This window comes from Trichomonas vaginalis, chromosome II, assembly GCF_026262505.1.
Source record: "Trichomonas vaginalis G3 chromosome II, whole genome shotgun sequence".
NCBI lineage: Eukaryota > Parabasalia > Trichomonadida > Trichomonadidae > Trichomonas > Trichomonas vaginalis.
The window spans coordinates 12,756,734-12,777,496 of NC_067204.1; the positions used below are offsets into that span (position 1 = coordinate 12,756,734).

Here is a 20,763-nt window from a genome sequence, read left to right on the forward strand (position 1 = left end):
CTAAATTTACTCGGGGTTTCCCCCTAAAATAAAATTTTTTTACTCTTAGAACCACTCGAGGTTCTCCTTACGGTTGTTGAGCTTGTCACCGTCAATGTGTCTGACCCTCGTCTTCTTGTCTGGATTTGGAACCCATTGAATTGCGACAAGCTTGCCCATGGAGATTGAACCGCGATTCCGAAGGTAAGGTTCAAGTGTCCCAAGTTGTTGAGGACTGGGGTAAGAACCTTGCCTGTCTCCTTGTTGCGGATTTGGTATGGGTAGGGTTGGGAAATTTCGTAAGCGTCATCGGCAACAAGGGTTGCCCAAACTTCCTCTTCTTCGTGTTTCTCTTCTTCCTCTTCTTCCTCTTCTTCTTCGTGTTTCTCTCTTCTTCCTCGACAATTCCTTCTTCAATTCTGTGTTCCACGAATTACGGTGTTGGAGGTTCTGTCCTTTCCGAGTACCTTCCAGATGGCGTCTATCTCTTCGAAGAAACGGTAGATGAGTCTGGCAAGGTCTCGGTTCTCTCTCGCGTAAATGCGCAAGGTTTCCGTCAAATCATTCAGGCATTTCTCATTGGAAGCTTGGTTCATGAGGACATCGGCTTTGAGCTTGGTCATCTCTTCCATAAGACTACTTTGGAGAGTCTTAACGGTGTTTGTCAGATGAGCTTTCAAATTCAAAATTTGAATTTGAACTGGGCGCTTGTCTGGCAACATTGAAAGGACATCTGCCATTGTGTTCGGCTTCGGTGCTTGTTCGGACATCGAAAAAATGAAGTGGTTTGAGAATGACGGTTTTACTTCAAAAAGCTTGTTATGACGGTTAAGTCATACAACAAGTTTAAAATAATATCTTGTTCTTCTTCTGAACGTTTGTTGTCTCTTCCGATAAAAGTTTCGAACATGAGAACCAAAAAACGTTTTTTGAGATTGCGGAAGAGTTCAGGCAAACGTTCATATTCTGGATATGTTGGGAGCAGTTCGAAACATCTGAGCTGACTTTCGGACAAAATTGGGACAATGTCAGAAAATTCATCTTTGGTCGGACTGCTTGAAGGTAAGTCCCTTACATGTAAGTAGCTCTGGTAAAGTCTTCTCATTTCTGCTAACTTTTGGAGTATAGCTTCGTAGTTTAGAAGTTTTAATTTTAATTGTCTTATTCCACTCTTTACTTCTAAACGGTAACTATCCATGAGGTCAAGAGTAGCTTTGGTAGCTTTAAGTGGAGCTATCTGTTCCTTGACTCTGCAATTTTGGTTGCAATTGTGGTTTGAGCTCCTTCAAGTTCGCCGTCTATGTCGTTCTCAACGCCTTCAACCATGGCTTGAAACTCTTCATCGGTCCATTGAGATTGGTGTGGGACGAATTTAACTTGCTTCATTCAAAAAAGAAAAAAAAATGTTTTTACTCAAAGCGTGCCATATAGATGGCTATAAGAAACTTACCAGAAGGCTTCTTCTTCACATGAGTCTTCGGCAACTTGAGTTTTGTTGGAGTTGGGTCTGGAATTTCAATTCTCTCTCGAGCGCAACAACAGATGTCAGAATAACATTCCCCACTGTCTTTCTTGCCACCATAAATTGTGTATTGACCGAACTTGCATTTGCAGGAAGACCGGTCAATACAAGGTTCACAGTTGAAATAGTTGTACACAAACCTGTTGAGTACGAGTGTGAGTAAAAACATAAAAAAAGTGAAGTTAAAATGAGATGTTTACTGAATTGGTTGGATGTCGCCTTCTGAGGTTATGAAGAACGGCTGTCCAGAGTAGTGAAGTAGTGCTCTGAGAATTTGTGTAATTCGTGGAATTGGGCTCTCACGATATGGAAGTAGTATCCAAGGACGTTTCATGAAGAACTTCAAGAGGGCTTCTTTCTTCACATCCTTAATATCATCGAATGCAGTGCCTTCTGGAACTTGAATTGCAACACCTGTTTCAATTTCCAACTTTAAGACACTATTCTTGGACAACCAGAAGCCAATGGACTTGCTTGGTTTGCACTTGCTGAGATATTCCTTCACGGTTTCATTTACCTCAATTAGATAAATTGCTTCGTCTAAGGGGTCAAGCTCCATACTGAGTCAGTACAATATTGTACTTTTTCAAGACAATGTTGTACTTTTTCAAGACAATGTTGTACTTTTTCAAGACAATGTTGTACTTTTTCAAGACAATGTTGTACTTTTTCAGAACAATGTTGTATAAATTCAGTACAATGTCTCTCAAATTTGAGTACAGCTGTACTTTTTCAGAACAAGTCTTGAACTTTTTCAGAACAATGTTGTACTTTTTCAAGAAACAATGTTGTACTTTTTCAAGACAATGTTGTACTTTTTCAAGACAATGTTGTACTTTTTCAAGACAATATTGTACTTTTTCAAGACAATATTGTACTTTTTCAAGACAATATTATATTGTTTCAGAACAAAGACGGTTAAGACACAAACGAATGTCCGACGTCCCACCTACTGAACCCGTTCCACAGCCAGAAGAACAGCATGCTCCAGCACCACAACAGGTTCCACCTCCACAAGGCTCCCACAGCAACCTCAGTTCCAACAAGGACCTCCGAATTACTACCAATTTCCACCTCAAGGTTACTACCCACCACAAGGCTTTCCAAACTACCCACCACAAGGCTTTCCAAACTACCCTCCTCAACCCATGCCTTACTTCCCTAACCCTTGGATGTTCATGTCAAACCCTCCACCCCAATTCCAATTCAATCCAATCGAAGAGAGACCAAGAGTTCGAAGAAGGTCTGAACCGTTTACGCAAAGAGTATGCCACAGCCCCTATGGAAGAACAGGCTTTCAGTCTCTTCCCTAAGGTCGACCAATTCGACTCGTACCACAGATTCGGTTCGTGACCGTGAAGACTACCTCAAGCAGTCTGAGAGACTCTTCATCCTACAACCATTTACAGTTGGAGCTCTCAAGAACATGCGCAATTACGAAGGTCAGACACCAGCTGGAGACCGCAAAACAGACGTACTCGCAAGAGCAGTCCAACTGGTCAAGACAAAGACCGAGATAGTCGACTTCATTCTTGCAGCTTGCCCATACAAGTAAAAAAATAAACAATTACGAGTTAAACTTTTTACTTCTTTCTTTTCTGAGTTGTTTAGAGCTGGTTTCTCTTGTAGGAACCTTTCGTACTCTTCCATGGTCATGTAATTGCGAATTTGGTACGCAATTCCAGGTTCGTTGTTTTTGAACCTTACGTATGTAACGCTTCCATCCTCCTCAGGGAAGTAAGCTGCTAACATCTGACCAAGTTTTCTCGGTGACTCGGAGCTCATAAAAATGTCACTTTTTAAACGTTAAGTTTTTAGTCTTATTTTACCCTTTGTTTACCCTTTGTTTACCCTTTGTTTGTCAAGGTAGTATTGGAGTGCAATTTCTCCAAATTCTCTGTGTCGGAGTTCTTCAGCATTTTCCAAGGTGTACCTGGAGAACTCAAAGAAGTTGTCAAGAAGATACTGCCATGCTGCTCTTCTGAGTTCGTCGGTATTTTGGAAGTGTTGCACCTTCGAGTCTTCGGACATGAAAAAATGACACTTTTTCAGCAAAAATAATGTTTATGTTAGAATGTTAGATCTAACATGTTTTCTAACATGTTTTCTAACATGGTCTAAAACTCTTGAATTTTCATGAAATTTACACCAAAAATATAATTTATGTTAGAATGTTAGATCTAACATGTTTTCTAACACGTTTTCTAACATGGTCTAAAACTCTTGAATTTTGTATAAAAACCAACCCGCGGAAAACAGCGGGTTGCTATATTCTTCACAAAATGCTTGTTTTGAGGTCGAGCCACTTTTGGCTCCACCGTATTTTTCAACCAAAACTCATGAATTTTCCCGAAATAAAAAATAAAGTTGGTTTTTTTAAAAAAATATTTTTTATTTTTATTGTAAGAACATGTTAGCAACAACAGCACCAAACTCGTTAGTCATGAACCCAACTTCAATGTTAGTAGAAATGAAAAGCTTCATTCCTTCTTCATATACTTTCGAAACAAAAATCCAGAAGATAAAGCAAGAACTTTTAACAAATAATTTAGACTGTAGTGCGAAAGATGAAACAAATGAACAGTATCTTTATGAAATGCAGGATATTATTGACCATTTACCTAAACTTCCTGAAATCCAACAACAAAAACTCACTATTCCAGAATTCGATGAAATAGAAGTCGGACTGACTGACTCAGTAGAAATAAAGAAGTTCATACGAAAGGTTAACTATGAGTTTCTTGGATTTCATTGCAACCACAAAGTCATGGACAAAGATTGCGACATGGTATATAAGAACATCTCTGACCTTTACAAATCCGAAGAATTTAAGACCTACGACAACTTTGTTTCATTAGTTGCAAAATGTGTTTGGGAAATAAGAGATAAAGATAGTAGGGGTAAGGTATGGAACGAACAAATAAGACCCGCTATGTTCGAGATGAAGAAAACCATTGACGCCTTAGTTGTTTTAGCAGGTAAGGTTTCAGAATATAACGCAAAAATGAATCCGCAATGTTCAAAATGTAAAGCAGCAATGAGGAAATATAACTACTCCGTCAAAGAGATAGAACGTATGCGAAACGACTATGCAGATTTAAAGAAAGAAGCAGAAAACCAGCAGAAGATAAAATGGACATGTTGACATTTCTAAACAAAAACTATCCAACAGCTGACGATTTCCTTCTATCTGACGTCAAGAAGAAGTATAAAGAAACTTTCGGTATCGTTAAAACTTTTGACATACTGACAGAAGAAATAGAAGCTACGAAATTGTTTAGAGTCATGAACCATCGCAACATATACCATGTAAAACGCTTGTAAATAGTTATGTTAGAAAACATGTTAGAAAACATGTTAGATCTAACATTCTAACATAAACATTATTTTTGCTGAATTCCGTATGAAATTTCATGAGTTTTGTATGTTTTAGACCATGTTAGAAAACATGTTAGAAAACATGTTAGATCTAACATTCTAACATAAACATTATTTTTATTGAATTCCGTATGAAATTTCATGAATTTCCTCGGAAAACCGAGAGAAGAACAGCGAGTAGTGAAAAAACCCTGGTCGCCAAAACTCTTTATTTTTGCTGACTTTTTACAATTTGAACTTTGTTTGCGTAGATATGAATTCTGAAGAAGTATGAGGGTCTTGTAATGACTTTGTACTTCTTCCCATAGTTCATGTCTGTCAAACTTACTGCCATGGACTCTTTCATAAGTTCCATGAAATCGTCTTCGGACAATCCAGGGAAAAGTATAATGTCAGTAAGTATTCTTTTAACATCCTTACTTAAACTCTTTGCTGTCTGTACACAAATGACAACTGAGATGTTAAGTGTCTGAGCTTCTTAAGAATTCGACACATTCTTGTTCTCTGTTTCTTTAACAAGGATGAGAAGCAAAGTCATCTAAGATAAGAAGACACCTATGAGGGTACGTTTTCCAATTCGTACGATTGCAATTTCTTCGAAATGTATTCTATCTCTTTCTGTTTGTTTCTGAAGTGTTTCTTCTCTAATATTCTCTGCATTTCCTCATTTGGGTCTTTAAAACTTAGAATTTATATACTCATTTATAGCATTATACTTCAAAACTCTTCTTTGGTACTTCTTTAATCCAATCTAACAACTCAGTATCCTTTATACATACTAACTTAGACTTCTTTATAATATCTTTGAACGAATTGACGGTTTGGTCAAATTGACCAGAAGTACTACAAATAACAACTAACTCATAGAATGGGTTCTCTCATCTAGTTCTTGTGTTGTGCAGCCATTTTAAGATAAGTGAAGTCTTACCCGACCCAGGTGGTGGCAATTAGACCTGTTATACCATTCTGAGCAAATAAGAACTTGTCATGTATAGGCTTTATCTGAGCATTTTCCAACTTCCTCTTGTTCTTATTTAAAACATTCTCAAATTTCTTGTCAATGTCAGCAAACTTTTTTTCTAACATATTTTTAGAAAAATTAAAATTTTATCTTTTTGAAAATGTCGAGCGATTTCGCTATCTATATTCGAGACAAACTTTTCGACAGCAAAACATCTGTCGACCATAAAATCTTACATAGTGTAAACAAGAAAGGTGAATTTGTTCTAAAGTTCTGTTTCTGGGAATATGACAAGAACCATAAAACATTACAAAGAGCAGTCTTAAAATTTGTCAATGACAGACTTGTTGACAGAGATGACGCCGATTGGAAAGATGAAGTCCAACAAAGTTCTTAGAATGCAAAGAAGACACATGCGCTGTTCTTGAAGATGAAATAGGAAACAGAATAGAAGAGCTATTAAAGGACAAAGAACTTTTACATAAATATGGTTCGGAGAAATTTGACATAACTCCACCAGAAAAGAAGAAGAAAGGAAAGAAAGAGAAAAAAGTAGAAGAGAAGAAAGAACCTGAACCTGAACCAGAGCCAGAGAAAAAGAAATTTGACATGTAAAAATAAAATTTTATTTTTAGAACATTTCTGGGTCAATGTCAATGTTCTCTTCTCTTTAGGAGCAAACACTGGCTTAGACTCTAAAATCTTTTTACCTAATTTACCTTGAACTTCAACTATCTTAGACTCATAATATTCATAGTCGTCTGCTTTCTTTGGTTCATAAGGTATAACAAGTTTGTATGCTTTGCCTTCTTTAAGGTTTGAAAACCTTCTGTCAAAATTTTCTTTGACTGCTAACAAACCTTCTATGTCTAAGTCTTCAAATTTCGCACCATTTTTAGTCACAATAGCAAACTTAACTGGTTCGATGTTCCAAACTTTGTCAAATGTAGACTTTTTCAAAATGGTAGAAGTAAACATTCAAATAAGCGAATGGGTCTAGTTCTTCTTTGACTTCTGTCATGTACTTGTTGACTGAAATATATTTCGTCATCTTTTCTATCGGATAAAAAAATATTTTTTTTAAATTTACTCAGAAAAATTTTTCTTTGTATATACGCCGTTCTGTATGTCTAAAAGACTTTTGACATTTGCCAAGAATGTACGTTTAGAAGCTGCCATATAACCATACTCTTGACAATACTGTTTATATTCATCGTACAATGACCTTTCATCTAAACACTCAAAGTCGGTTTCATCTATAAACAGTTCATATACACTCTTGTTTGCTTCTAACAATGTTTGTTCTCTCTTCGTATGTGGAATTTGTCTTGGATTGAACTTAGAAATATCTAATGTCATGAATATGAGAACAAGTGGTTGTAAAAGTTAGGTGTCAAAGTTTCTGCTAAGTCGTCAAAATATTCTGTATCTTGCATATGAGCTTCTGACGTTCTTGACAACTACATATCTTCTGTCAGAACTTTCTAACTTCATCGGAACGGCGTTGTTTGAAACCATGATGAAATTTGCAACATTTTCACAAACTCTTTGGTCTTTATATTTTCTTTCAACAACTCCAACTTTGTCTGTTATAAGACTCTTCAAAGCATCTGAGTTCAAAACTTTTTGTTGTATCTATACTTTGAAGTTCGTTACATACTATAAGTTTCATATTCTCTATTGAAGAGTTAAATTTACCGCAGATGTTTTTCTAAAGTTTGTCATATTCGGATTCGAATAGCCCTCTAACAGTTTGCATAAGATATCTGTAAAAGAAAGTGTTCTTACCAGTTCCTTGTTTTCCAATTATAATGAGAGCAGTTTCATTTTTAGCACTTGGATGTTGTAAGATGTTTGCAAACCAACATAAGATATACTCATAAACCTTTTCGTTTCCATTGCATATAATTTCTTTGACATGGTCTAACCAAGCTTCTATATATATTTTCTTTTCCATTCTACTTGTTCGTATTTATATCCAGTGAAGATAGAATAGAAGTTTGGAGAAGGTGTTAGAACTTTATACCTCGAACTGAAAAATCTCTAACTTTGACAATAAGATATCCCAAGCATCTAACATCTTCATGCCAACTTGTACGACTTTTATTTTCTTAAGTTTCTGTCTACATTCTTGTTCTGAAACTATTGTTGCTCTTGGTTTGTTAAAGACAACATCCCATTCTTTCATGACATAACATTCTGGGGCAGAGTCAACATAAATGACTAAAACGTTTCAAATTCTCGACTGCTTTGTTATAGTCCTCTAAATGGACACATATTTCTGAATGCTTGGAAGTCATAAAATCTGAAACATCTATTCTGTACATTTTTATAAAAATAAAAAAAATATTTTTTTATTCTTGAGCTATTTGTTGCATTTGTTGTTCTTGAGCTATTTGTTGTTCTTGAGCTATTTGTTGTTGAAGTTGTTCTTGTAGTACAATACTTTCACCAGTTGCATCTTCCAATTCGAAACTTTCTGCCGTCATTGACAAATACATAGGACATAAAAGTTTTACAGGAAACAAAGTTTGCGTCAACTAAGGTTAAAGTTTATGTTTGCTAAAGTGTTTGAGTTTACTAAAGCTGAAACTCTGCATTCGAAATGAACAATAGGCAAACCAGCAGAGAAAGTGTTGTTTATACGCATGAGTATCTTTTGGTCATAGTAGTTTCTGTCAACATTCGAATAGCACTTTGAACCTAAGTTTGAAACAATATATAAAATAGGTGTACTTAAAGTCAATGGAACAGACATTCCTTGTATGACACCTTTTCCTGTTATAGGAAACTGTTGGTAGTAAAAACCAGATATAAGTTTTTGTATTATAGCTCATATCGTTTATACTAAACTCAGTCGGACATCCAACATAATGAACCTGCTCTAGTTGCAGCACATGTTACATCGTCCTTAAAGTATTAAAATAAGTCAACAAAACCTGTTGGTGGTATATCTGAGTAAGTATCTTCAAAGAAGTTTTTTTTACCATTCACAACAACAAAGTCTTCTGGTGTCAAAAGAGCAAAAACAGGCTTTAGTCGTCATCGTGTTTAAGGTCAGTTTACAATATCGTCCTTGAGGACTTTGTAAGTTTGTTGTTATAGAATTATATGACTCAGGGTTTTTTAGTCGTAATAGTATAAACCACTATGTCTTCTGCCATTTACTTAGCAAACAAACTTTAATGAAATGTTGTGGTCGTCAAATATTTTTATGACGTCTGGGAAACTATATTTTAAGTTCAACGTTTCACCTCCTTTCATAACGTATATCTTGTCAATGACATTGTATGAAACACCACAGCAAGCAATGTCGGGTTCTATTTCTTTGATGTTTATATCGTCTGCCTCTGTCAAAAGTTTCAATAGTTCTTTCAAAATTTCATGAGGTGCGATGACATATGAGTTCACTTTTACAGGGTTGTGTTCGACCAAGTTTAACATTATACCAAAGCTTGACAAATCTTCTCCTGAGTTTTTAAGTTTGTCTTTAAGTTGTTGGTAGTCATTTCGAATATCTGCAACAGAACTTAAGTCTCTGCTAACTTCAGGGTATGTTGGTTGTTCTTTTACAGGAACTATTGTTATACCATCTTGGTCTTCGTATGGTTTCCCACTTCAACATCTCTTTCTTTGACATTGACAACAACACTTTGACTGTTTGTTTGAGTTGGTGAATTTAACTTCACATCTGCCACCGCCATTAAACCTTTTGAAACACTCACGCTTCTATTTTTCGGAAATGACATTTTACTTAGAATAAAAAGATGGACGTATTCGAGTATCTCTTCGAATTGAAGCAGAACAAAGTTTACACACACAAACAATACAAATACATTGACAGAATAGTTCTTTAACAAACAATGGTAAATGTTATAGAATAGCAATATTTGCTGAACCAAAAATATTTCCATAAAGCAAAGAAAGTTGGTATAACTGAAATGGTGAAGTTTTGACGTTGACAAAAATATAACAACAAAACTTACAGATATTTCTAAAGGAAAGTTTATAATACAATACTATGTCAAACTGGCGTACTGTCAATATTTGACGGAGAGAAGTCAGTTCAAGAACAACTTACTGACCTGCTGCCAAATCTGCTCGATGGAAGCTGTCGTTATGCCAATCTGAGGAGCCCCAGCAGGTTTCATCGAACGAATCTTCAAAGAGCATCTTCCGTGAAAAGTGCTATTGGTTTTGTAAACTTCTTTGCTCTCAGTTCATCTGGACCGTCTCTGTCACCAGTATATTGTATTTGTACAGTACCAACAGTTGAAATACCACCATAAAGTCTTCTGAGTCAGCAAATGGAATGCCAAGCCAAAGTTTTGAACGGTCTCCATTTGTATATTGAGTTTTTTTGAGCTCCTGTATGGGTCCATACTTTCACATATGGCATAATAGAACTTTGCATTTCAGGGTTAATGGTTGTTGTGAAGTTGTTGTTAAAGTTCATAGCATCTAATGTCAAGTTGTATGACCTCATATCTTCAACTGTAGAATACTTCTCTTGGATAATATTTGCCATCTATGTTTATATGGTATTTAATACCAGGGTTGTAGAAGCAAGAAATAGTCATTTATAGTTCGTCTGAACAGTACAAACATAGTATCTGCATGTTTCATTGCAGTTGTTAAAGCAATATCTGTTCTTGCACCTGGGTCAGCACTTTGGTTTCCCAACTTCACCTGCAAAGTCTTTGACAGATATTTGGTGTATAGGGAACATAAGTGGAACTGCAATATATTTGGCAGCTAAAGCATTTGAAATATCTGGGTCCAACATATAGACTGCAAGTCTGCTTTCTATTCTCTTGCATTCAAACTTTTCGCATGTGAACTTAACTGGGTCCCAAGCATCTCCAGCAGCATTGAAATAATAGTTTACTTCAGTGTTGAGGTTTGAGAAACCAAAGTCTAAGTCAACTTTGTTTTTTGCAAAAGTCGGCGAATGACATTTTATTTGTTCCCACTACTTCTGTAAGAGTGAATGGGTCTTGTGTTGGTGCAATGACTAAGTTATTTTTGCTTGGAGTAAGTTCGATAGAAATTTTTCCTGCCCAGTTTGGCAAGTATCTTAAAAACCTGAAGATGAGGAAAGATGACAAAGGAACTCTAAGTTTCAATTTTACTTTGGTTACTGCTGCTGCAGTTTTGTCCAGAAAGGTCAACATAACTCCTGGAACGTTAGGGTCAAGTCTTCTTATTTTCTCAATAGTTGCATACTGGTCTGTTTGTTCTCTAGCTTGTGGTTGTACTGAGTTTCTTAAAGCGAACCATTCATAGTTTGGCCCATGTTACTGTTTTGAACTAAGTCAGAGTTAGAATATATCTTATATCCCATGAAAACTTCTGGAGCATATTGGTATCCGACATAGAAAATTCCATTGCAACCTTTCTTGTCAGACAACTTGGCAGAAGGTTTTATTTCAATGTCTTGTTCCACGTATAAGAAAGAGTTGTCAATAGAAATTATATGAAAACCTGTCGCAAGCAATATCTACTGTTGTTGAAGAACCTTCTCCAAACTCACTACATTTCCATAAGAAACAGCAGTTTGTATATTCGTAAGTTCCAGGAACTATTTCTGACCTTCTAATGGCATTGTCGCATTCGTTATACCATTCGGAAACATTTCCATTCATAGCATCCAAAACTGTTGGCGTTATATTCTGAGCGGCGTACATTTCATATGAGTAAAAATATAGAATAGTTGGATTTATATGTCATAATAGAACCCACGTGGACCAAGCTTTACTTTCTTCCTGACTGAGTTTTTAACTCTTCTTTTTCCTTCATTGCCCTCTGCTTGAAGTTGTTGCATCTTTGCATTATGTTCATCTAGTATGTTGCAAATTTCCCATGTCCTTTTTGCCTTTTGGCTCTGGTCGCCCATCTCAGGTAACCTATATCCTAGAAAGAGTTTGTCATAGTCTGTATTTGAGTCTTTGCGTATTGTTTGCATGACTCTTTCCTGAGTTTCTGGTTCAAGCTCTTCAAACAGTGCCTGTCCATATGGAATATGCTCGTTTCCAAATATATGTTTTTGTAGCCATTCTGGTTTTCTTTCCATGTTACCAACTATATCTTTTGTGAATGGGAAAGCTTTTACCCAATCTTTCAGTCTTGCGTCGTTTATTTCTGTAGTTGGTTTTATTTTGTCAAGGAACATGTTTTTCAATACTAACATTTCATTTGGTACTGTCCATTTGAGTTTTCTTAAATATTCATCCCTTCTCGGTTCATTGTCTGCAAAGTAAGTTTTTATGACATTTTGTAAACTTTCGTTTGCAAGGTCATGTACAATAGGTTCTCTTCCTTCTCTGTCCATAACTTTCTTTCTAAACTCTTCACCAAATATACCATCTCTATGGTTCTGTGTAGTTCTTTGAGATAAATGTTCTAGAACGTCAGGTGTTATATTTCCATCAGCCATGTTCATTTCATACTGGTCCAAAATATCTGCATGTTTCATATCTTTCAATGGCATTAAAGCCGCGCTTAAAATACCAGCTATATCTCGTTCACCATTGACTTCCATTGCGTCTACAACTTCTTGGAATTGAGGTTGTAAGTTTATGAACCACCTATCTGGATTAGCTTTATGACCCCATCTCATTGTAGTTCCATCGTCTGCAGAAACAAAAGTAGGTTTGTTTCCATCTTGGTTAGGTTCTGAATGAACTTTAAACAATGTTTCATTTCTATATGTTTTCTTGAAATTTAACCTTTTATTTTCACCGAGTTCATCCGAAGATTGAACGTTAAATGCTCGTAAGTAAAAAGGGTTGTTGTATTGTGTACATTTTCTTTCAGTGCTTCCATTCTATGCTGAATATTTTCATCTGGTGTTGGAGTCTTTTGTATGTCGGCAAACATTTTTCGATATTCTTCTACTATGTCAGCTGAATTTTTTTTAGACTCTTGGAAATATTCCATATTCTCCGCATACTCTTGTTGAGGGTCAAGATTTTTCGGCTGTTCCAAATCTTCATCTAGTTCTGTGAAGTTAGTTTCCAAAGGAGTGACTTGTTCGTTTCCTTCAGGCTCTTCTAGCTGTTGTTGCTGAACTATTTTTCCATGTCTGGTTGTATCTGAACTAGTTCTTCCTGTGGAGTTTCTTGTACCTCATCTGCTGGCATTTCATATATTCCGAGACCGTTTTCAACAAGTTCCCTTTCTAAGTCATCCGGACTCAAAAACCTTTCTTCTTTCGTTCCGTCTCTATTTTTTACGCGTTTCATGACGGGAGTTGAATTGTCATTTAGCTCTGACATCAAATATCTCGGAGTAAATTCAGTCATGTCATTTGGATGATATGCTATTAAATCATATCCCTTAGCGAGCTTGTATTTTCCAGGTTTGAAATTATATCCCATTTGGTGCTGAACCATAAAGCTAAATAGGTTCGGGTCAGTATTTCCATCCTTGAACTTTCTAATAGCTTCTTTATATCTGTCACTAAAGTCAATACTATCTGGGTAACCATAGTCTTCCTTAAGCCTTTTTAAGAATTCTTGTTTCCTTGTTCTCTACTTCTTTTATGTCCTTGCTCTGTTTGTGGTTGTTGTTGTGCAGGGTTTTGAACTGTTGGTTTGTGGTTGTTGTTGTGCAGGGTTTTGAACTGTTGGTTGTTGTGTTGGTTGTTGTGCTGGTTGTTGTGTTGGTTGTTGTTGTTGTTGTGCTGGATTTTGAACTGTTGGTTGTTGTGTTGGTTTTGGTGCATGCCTGTGTCTGTGTCCATGTGACGATGTAAATGTTTTAGGTAGTCCTGGTGCAGGTGCTTCTCTTGGAGGGTTTGGTGGTATATAAATTCCAACAGCTGGTATATAAGTTCCACCAGCTGGCACATATGTTCCATCTGCAGCGTAATGTCCTACCTGACTTTTCGTTCTTAAGAAAGCATTTACTAGGTCTGTTTTGGTCTGTTGTAACTCTTTTTCTTGACTTTTCACAACAGTTGCTCTAACGGCGTCATAGGCACTTTGAACTGCCTGTCTCGTTGCTGCATCTGTTATTTTCGTCATATTTTGTGCTACTTCTTTTAACTCTTTGTCGAAACCTTCAGACTTCAGTTTCTTTCCAGATGAGAAGTCGTTCACTTGTTTCACCTTACTATGAAGAGCTTCGAAGGCGTTCTTAAAGTCAGCATTTGTTAAAGCTTCATTTGAACTGTCTTCATCCGCTTGTATTTTTTGTCCTTATTGACCCTATAAGTTGGGCTGCTTTAGCGTTAGCTTGGGCATCTAACCAGTCATTGTTAGCTTTTATATATTCTGCGCTTTTTCATTGCCTTTTGCATGGCTTGCGTCGTTATTTTTACTTTCTTGTGCTAAGTTTTCATACTGTACGGTTTGGTTTTGCAACTGTAAAAGTTTTTCCTTTGCCTTACTTTGCTTCAATTCTTTTTATACTCATCGCTATCCATATATGTCTTCAGGGCTTTTTGTTTTATCTCTTCATCTTTCAGTACTTTATATTGAGTAGTATGGTTTTTCAAATTTATGACATCTTGTTCCATTTTTGCTACTTCTGCTGCTTTTTCTGACACTTTTTTGCATATTCCTCTGTACTTAGTTCTTTCAGTTGTTCTTCTTTCTTCTTTTTCTCTACGTTTAACTCATTGAGTTTCTTGTGTGTCTGTCATATTCTAGTTTCTTTTCGTTTTCACTTATTTGTTTCTGTATGTCTATGTTTGACTTTTTGACATCTGTTATTTGATTTTTGAGTGAACTCAAATTCATTTGACTTTGAGGTTATAAGCTGTTCCGTCTGCAGCTCACCATAGCCTGCCATTTTCGCTAAAAGTGCCGCTCTTAAACCTCCACTCTGTGCACCAATAACTCGGTTTAAAAGCATAGGGTTGCTTGACATTTGTTGCAACATAGTGGGGTCATTCATCATTTGTTGTTGCAACTGTTGTTGTGGTGTCAGTTTTACTATTGGATGTTTCAATGCTCTCTTCCTCTTACGTATATTCTTACGTAGCTTACGTGGCATTTTAAGTGAAGTTAAAAACATTTACGATGAAGAAGTTTCGACAAAACATTTACGAAGAAATCATGAAAATTATGAGGTGAGAAAAAGGTGAGAAAAGAGGTGACATCTCACCTCTTCACCTAAATTATATTTTGGTCATTTACGCTCATTACGAAGAAGTCTTGACAAAACATTTACGAAGAAGTCTTGACAAAACATTTACGAAGAAGTCTTGACAAAACATTTACGAAGAAGTCTTGACAAAAACATTTACGAAGAAGTCTTGACAAATATACGATGAAATTCATGAGTTTTCTACGATGTTAGAAAACATGTTAGAAAAGGTGTTAGATCTAACATTCTAACATAAACATTATTTTTTGGTCATTTACGCTCATTACGATGAAATCATGACAAAACATTTACGAAGAAGTCTTGACAAAACATTTACGAAGAAGTCTTGACAAAACATTTACGTTCATGTTTGACAAAACATTTACGTTCATGTTTGACAAAACATTTACGAAGAAGTCTTGACAAAACATTTACGATGAAGTCTTGACAAAAAAGTCAACGGCTGGTCGGCTGGGGTTCGGTCCTCCTCTTGGGTCTTGGGAAAAATTCTTAGGGCTAGAAGGCACGAAGTGCCTGGAAGCCCCACTACCTTTTTTTTTTTTTTTTTTTTTTTTTTTATTTCATCTTTATTATTTTTTTTATTCCTTTGAAAAGTGACACTGGATAGTTTGTCCCTTTCTCTGGATATTTTGAATGAATTGGCTTTATTAGGTTGTTTTTAGACGTTTATAATTTCCAAATTTTATTTGAAAATCAAAAAATTACTGTTATAGACCGAAAATAGATTTTTTCGGTTTTCTCTTCAAATAATTGAAAGAATGATACTATTATAGGTTTATTATATTATATAGCATATAATCATGCTATAGCCGAAAATTATAAGTTTTGAGAAGATTGAATATAACACAAATAAATTTGAATGTAAGTTAAATTGCTTGTTGTTTTTAATAGCTATTTAATGAGAAATCCAATATTGCAAAATTCAAATTGAATGATTGAAAGAACAGAAAAAGTCATTCTTTTCAATTTCGAATATTTTTCATTGTATTTATAATTATATGGTAAATAAGATATTTAAACTTGATTTTTGAAGGAAAATTCACAAAATTGAATAAATTCAAATAATTTTTATTCAAAAATAAACTAGTTATTTGAGTTTAATACTAATTATCTATTCAAACTACAAAGTTTGTAATTTAAAATATTTTGTGAGATCAGATTGAATTAATTCAAGGTTCTTTTCAATTAATATTAATGACCATATTACGCATTTTCGAACATTCTAAACCAAATATATAAAAATGGGAGACGAATGATAAATTTTTTAGACATAAAGAAGTTGTTTACCGAGTTTTAGCTCTTATCTCTAACAAAAAATTAATTTTTAAAAAAATGACCGAATACGTTTCACAGCGAGAAAAAAATAAAAGGCAAGATAGAATTTTCTAGACATAAAGAAGTTGTTTACCGAGTTTTAGCTTTTATCTCTAACAAAAAATTAATTTTTAAAAAAATGACCGAATACGTTTCACAGCGAGAAAAAAATAAAAGGCAAGATAGAATTTTCTAGACATAAAGAAGTTGTTTACCGAGTTTTAGCTCTTATCTCTAACAAAAAATTAATTTTTAAAAAAATGACCGAATACGTTTCACAGCGAGAAAAAAATAAAAGGCAAGATAGAATTTTCTAGACATAAAGAAGTTGTTTACCGAGTTTTAGCTCTTATCTCTAACAAAAAATTAATTTTTAAAAAAATGACCGAATACGTTTCACAGCGAGAAAAAAATAAAACTGTACACTGATTTTCATTTTCATTTCCAGTCACTTTACTTATTATTTTTTCTTTTTTTCATTTTAATTATAAATTATTTCATAATACGTTTATTTATGTTACCATTTTCTTTATTCTTTTGAATTCCATACTAGACACTTATAGAATATTTTGATTGTTAACGTACTTCATTAGAATGAATCCTTACAAAGGGTATGTCGATCGAATTTACCTAATTGGTATTTCCAATCAGATTGAAGAAGGTAAAATGACATGGGAAGAAGCTTGCACCCATGTTCCCATCGCCCCAACCCTTCAATCAAATGATTTCAAATATTTAGATGTTTCAAAATCTTTTTTACAAAATCAATTTAGCTTACAGAATATCCCATTGCTAAAGGCAAGAAAGGTCGTAGGGTCAATCCCTACGACCAAATCAAAGCTCTTGCTGTGATACATGACCACTGGGCCTTTCCCTGTGGTCAAACAAAACAATGGAAACGTTTGAAATTACAACAAATTGATGTATCTTATAGAGAAGTACGCAGATACTTCAAAGAAAATCATTTCACCAAGACGCGATTAGAGCATGCCGGGCCAGAAACAGCAGTAGATATTGGGCGCTTTCACCCAATCTTATCTGGCACGCATATGTTCATTATTTTAGGGGTGTTCGTGGCCAGTATATTTATGGCATAATCGACGATTTTAGCCGCAAAGTCCTAGCGTGTATACAAATACCAGATATGCTGGCAGCGACGACAGCGAACGTTGCGGCTTCCGCCTTCATTGAATTTGGCGCCCCTTATTGTTTCTGGACCGACAACGGTTCAGAAAATAGGGGCGCCTTTAAGATCTACTTGATCTTTGGGGCGTCCAATGGCGGCATACAGACTCTCATTCTCCTACCAAAATGGGAAGATTGAGAGATTCTGGCCGACATTGGAGCGCTGCCAAAGCATTCAGGCTATTCCTGCCTTTATTTGGGAGTACAATAATAACACACCGCATGAAGATCTCCCAATTAATCCATTAACTGGAACAAATTACACGCCAAATCAAATGTATCAGCTGAAACCGAAATACACAAATGCAGATACAGAAAGGTTGTGGCAAATATGGGATACAGATACAGGCATGACCGCTGTTGACACATTCACAGCGTAATAATAAACATAATTTTTTCATATCATTTTTAACAAGTTTTTTTAAATGTATGTAATGAATAATTCATTAGAATATGATAATGCACATTGTAACAGAATAGAACAATCACCAAATTTTTTTTTGAAATTAAAAAATAAAAGTAAAAAGTATAAAGTAATCTAACCAAAAAAGATATTTAAAAGAATTTTGGAAAAAACAGAATATGGATAATGATATTATTTTAGATACACAATCGATGTACTGAAGAATAATCCGGTAAAATGATGATATAAAATTAGATTATTTTACAAGTAGCTAAAAGAATAAAACTATAATATAAAATAAATGAAGTTTAATGAAACAATAAAGGGTTAAATAAAATAAAAAAGATTTTTATTTTATATCAGTATTGAGAAGAAGTAACAGCTGACACTTGGTAGACAACTTCTTTATGTCTAGAAAATTCTATCTTGCCTTTTATTTTTTTCTCGCTGTGAAACGTATTCGGTCATTTTTTTAAAAATTAATTTTTTGTTAGAGATAAGAGCTAAAACTCGGTAAACAACTTCTTTATGTCTAGAAAATTCTATCTTGCCTTTTATTTTTTCTCGCTGTGAAACGTATTCGGTCATTTTTTTAAAAATTAATTTTTTGTTAGAGATAAAAGCTAAAACTCGGTAAACAACTTCTTTATGTCTAGAAAATTCTATCTTGCCTTTTATTTTTTTCTCGCTGTGAAACGTATTCGGTCATTTTTTAAAAATTAATTTTTTGTTAGAGATAAGAGCTAAAACTCGGTAAACAACTTCTTTATGTCTAGAAAATTCTATCTTGCCTTTTATTTTTTTCTCGCTGTGAAACGTATTCGGTCATTTTTTTAAAAATTAATTTTTTGTTAGAGATAAGAGCTAAAACTCGGTAAACAACTTCTTTATGTCTAAAAAATTTATCATTCGTCTCCCATTTTTATATATTTGGTTTAGAATGTTCGAAAATGCGTAATATGGTCATTAATATTAATTGAAAAGAACCTTGAATTAATTCAATCTGATCTCACAAAATATTTTAAATTACAAACTTTGTAGTTTGAATAGATAATTAGTATTAAACTCAAATAACTAGTTTATTTTTGAATAAAAATTATTTGAATTTATTCAATTTTGTGAATTTTCCTTCAAAAATCAAGTTTAAATATCTTATTTACCATATAATTATAAATACAATGAAAAATATTCGAAATTGAAAAGAATGACTTTTTCTGTTCTTTCAATCATTCAATTTGAATTTTGCAATATTGGATTTCTCATTAAATAGCTATTAAAAACAACAAGCAATTTAACTTACATTCAAATTTATTTGTGTTATATTCAATCTTCTCAAAACTTATAATTTTCGGCTATAGCATGATTATATGCTATATAATATAATAAACCTATAATAGTATCATTCTTTCAATTATTTGAAGAGAAAACCGAAAAAATCTATTTTCGGTCTATAACAAAATCAAAAAATTACCATAAATAATTTAAAAATAATTTTCATTTTTTCAAATTTAAAAAAATTTTGGAAGTAGAGATGCGAGTTTCCGAATTTTTTTAGCCCTGGGATGTCATAACCGCTGCGGTTTTGTAAAATTTGGGATAAATTTTGACAATCCATTTTTTGTGGGATGTACGTTTATATCAATTTGCTCGGCGTTTGCCGAGCTATTGTACAATCCTACTCGAATTCATTACGCAGCCCTGGTCACTCAAAGGCCGGGGCATACAATTACAAAATAGTAGAGTGAGACTCTTCTAATTTCTTCCAATCACAAGGAAGATCTTAGAAGAGCCTCACTCTGCTCGAACACATTACGCAGCCCTGGTCACTCAAAGGCCGGGGCATACAATTACAAAATAGTAGAGTGAGACTCTTCTAATTTCTTCCAATCACAAGGAAGATCTTAGAAGAGCCTCACTCTGCTCGAACACATTACGCAGCCCTGGTCACTCAAAGGCCGGGGCATACAATTACAAAATAGTAGAGTGAGACTCTTCTAATTTCTTCCAATCACAAGGAAGATCTTAGAAGAGCCTCACTCTGCTCGAACACATTACGCAGCTCCTGCTCAACAATGAGCAGGTCTTACCACTTTGAGAGGCTTTCGCTCGAGTTCTGATGCAGATCCCAACGCGAGCGAGAGTCTCTCAAGCAAGCTTCTAATTTGTAGCTAGAGTTTCACTCTTATGAACTGGCAGCCAATTTGAGAGACTTTCGCTCGAGATCTAATGAAAAATCAGAACTCGGCCAAAAATTGCCCAAACAGGCTTGTAATTCGTAGCTATAGTATTGATCGTATGGATGTGTTGCCAATATGAGAGACTTTCGCTCGATGTCTGATATTGCATCAGACATCGAGCGAAAGTCACTCAAAACAGCTTAGACATGTCTATTTTGACGGCATTAAATGATTTCATAGGAAATGTCTCAGTTGTTAATTAAGTTCACGTGAGCTTTTATGAATGAAAATAAGTAAAAAAAAAGAATTTTCTCAAAAAAAATTGTGTACGCATTGAAATTTTTATCTATAAATTTAGATATGTCATCAATAATATAATATAATTTTAAATTCGTGGAGTACACTTGGGATAATTGAATATGGGCTACCCCATCCCAACCTCTCAAACTTCCTCTGAATTTGGACAAGGTATCCCAATCCCAAAGACCTATCTGAATAAAATGAAATAAGTATATTATATATATTATTTATTTGCTAATAATGAGCATAAATCGCTAAAATTATGAAGAAATTAAAAATTAAAAATTAAAATTAGAAAAAAATGTTGATTTAATGAGAGAATATTGTATAAAAATAGAATTATTAGCTAAAATACGTATTAATTTTATGATATTTCAATCACATTAACGAAAATCGCCCATTTTTAATTCAAATGGGCGGGAAAAAAAAT

At 34.6% G+C, this 20,763-nt stretch overlaps 5 protein-coding genes and 6 pseudogenes across 11 annotated transcripts, besides 4 other annotated features; 3 read left to right on the plus strand and 8 right to left on the minus strand.

Moving 5' to 3' along the window:
* Window positions 1-45: 45 nt before the first annotated feature.
* Window positions 46-749, minus strand: TVAGG3_0534860 (annotated as a pseudogene). The gene has a single exon. A coding segment is annotated over exon 1 (704 nt).
* A 154-nt stretch (window positions 750-903) lies between these two features.
* TVAGG3_0534870 lies at window positions 904-1,365 on the minus strand (annotated as a pseudogene). Its single transcript has one exon. A coding segment is annotated over exon 1 (462 nt).
* A 23-nt stretch (window positions 1,366-1,388) lies between these two features.
* On the minus strand, window positions 1,389-1,670 carry TVAGG3_0534880 (uncharacterized protein; the record flags this gene model as incomplete). Its single annotated transcript, XM_051237737.1, has 1 exon — window positions 1,389-1,670. The coding sequence occupies one exon, from the start codon at window positions 1,668-1,670 to the stop codon at window positions 1,389-1,391; it is 282 nt and encodes a 93-aa protein (XP_051095561.1).
* Window positions 1,671-2,927: 1,257 nt separating this feature from the next.
* On the plus strand, window positions 2,928-3,056 carry TVAGG3_0534890 (uncharacterized protein; the record flags this gene model as incomplete). Its single annotated transcript, XM_051237738.1, has 1 exon — window positions 2,928-3,056. The coding sequence occupies one exon, from the start codon at window positions 2,928-2,930 to the stop codon at window positions 3,054-3,056; it is 129 nt and encodes a 42-aa protein (XP_051095562.1).
* A 28-nt stretch (window positions 3,057-3,084) lies between these two features.
* TVAGG3_0534900 (uncharacterized protein) lies at window positions 3,085-3,286 on the minus strand (the record flags this gene model as incomplete). The annotated part of the gene is made up of 1 exon (XM_051237739.1): window positions 3,085-3,286. A coding segment is annotated over one exon (202 nt), but the record flags the coding sequence as incomplete, so codon positions are not given.
* Window positions 3,287-3,908: 622 nt separating this feature from the next.
* Window positions 3,909-11,473: a mobile genetic element.
* On the plus strand, window positions 3,912-4,675 carry TVAGG3_0534920 (annotated as a pseudogene). The gene has a single exon. A coding segment is annotated over exon 1 (764 nt).
* On the plus strand, window positions 6,001-6,455 carry TVAGG3_0534930 (annotated as a pseudogene). Its single transcript has one exon. A coding segment is annotated over exon 1 (455 nt).
* TVAGG3_0534940 lies at window positions 6,927-7,565 on the minus strand (annotated as a pseudogene). Its single transcript has one exon. A coding segment is annotated over exon 1 (639 nt).
* Window positions 8,195-8,341, minus strand: TVAGG3_0534950 (uncharacterized protein; the record flags this gene model as incomplete). The annotated part of the gene is made up of 1 exon (XM_051237740.1): window positions 8,195-8,341. The coding sequence occupies one exon, from the start codon at window positions 8,339-8,341 to the stop codon at window positions 8,195-8,197; it is 147 nt and encodes a 48-aa protein (XP_051095564.1).
* An 86-nt stretch (window positions 11,474-11,559) lies between the features above and the next one.
* TVAGG3_0534960 (protein of unknown function, DUF4106 family) lies at window positions 11,560-12,381 on the minus strand (the record flags this gene model as incomplete). Its single annotated transcript, XM_051237741.1, has 1 exon — window positions 11,560-12,381. One exon carries the CDS (start codon window positions 12,379-12,381, stop codon window positions 11,560-11,562), a length of 822 nt encoding a protein of 273 aa, XP_051095565.1.
* Window positions 12,382-13,009: 628 nt separating this feature from the next.
* TVAGG3_0534970 lies at window positions 13,010-13,867 on the minus strand (annotated as a pseudogene). Its single transcript has one exon. A coding segment is annotated over exon 1 (858 nt).
* Window positions 13,868-15,506: 1,639 nt separating this feature from the next.
* Window positions 15,507-15,575: a mobile genetic element.
* Window positions 15,576-15,661: 86 nt separating this feature from the next.
* Window positions 15,662-16,499: a mobile genetic element.
* Window positions 16,500-18,471: 1,972 nt separating this feature from the next.
* Window positions 18,472-19,311: a mobile genetic element.
* Window positions 19,312-20,763: the final 1,452 nt, after the last annotated feature.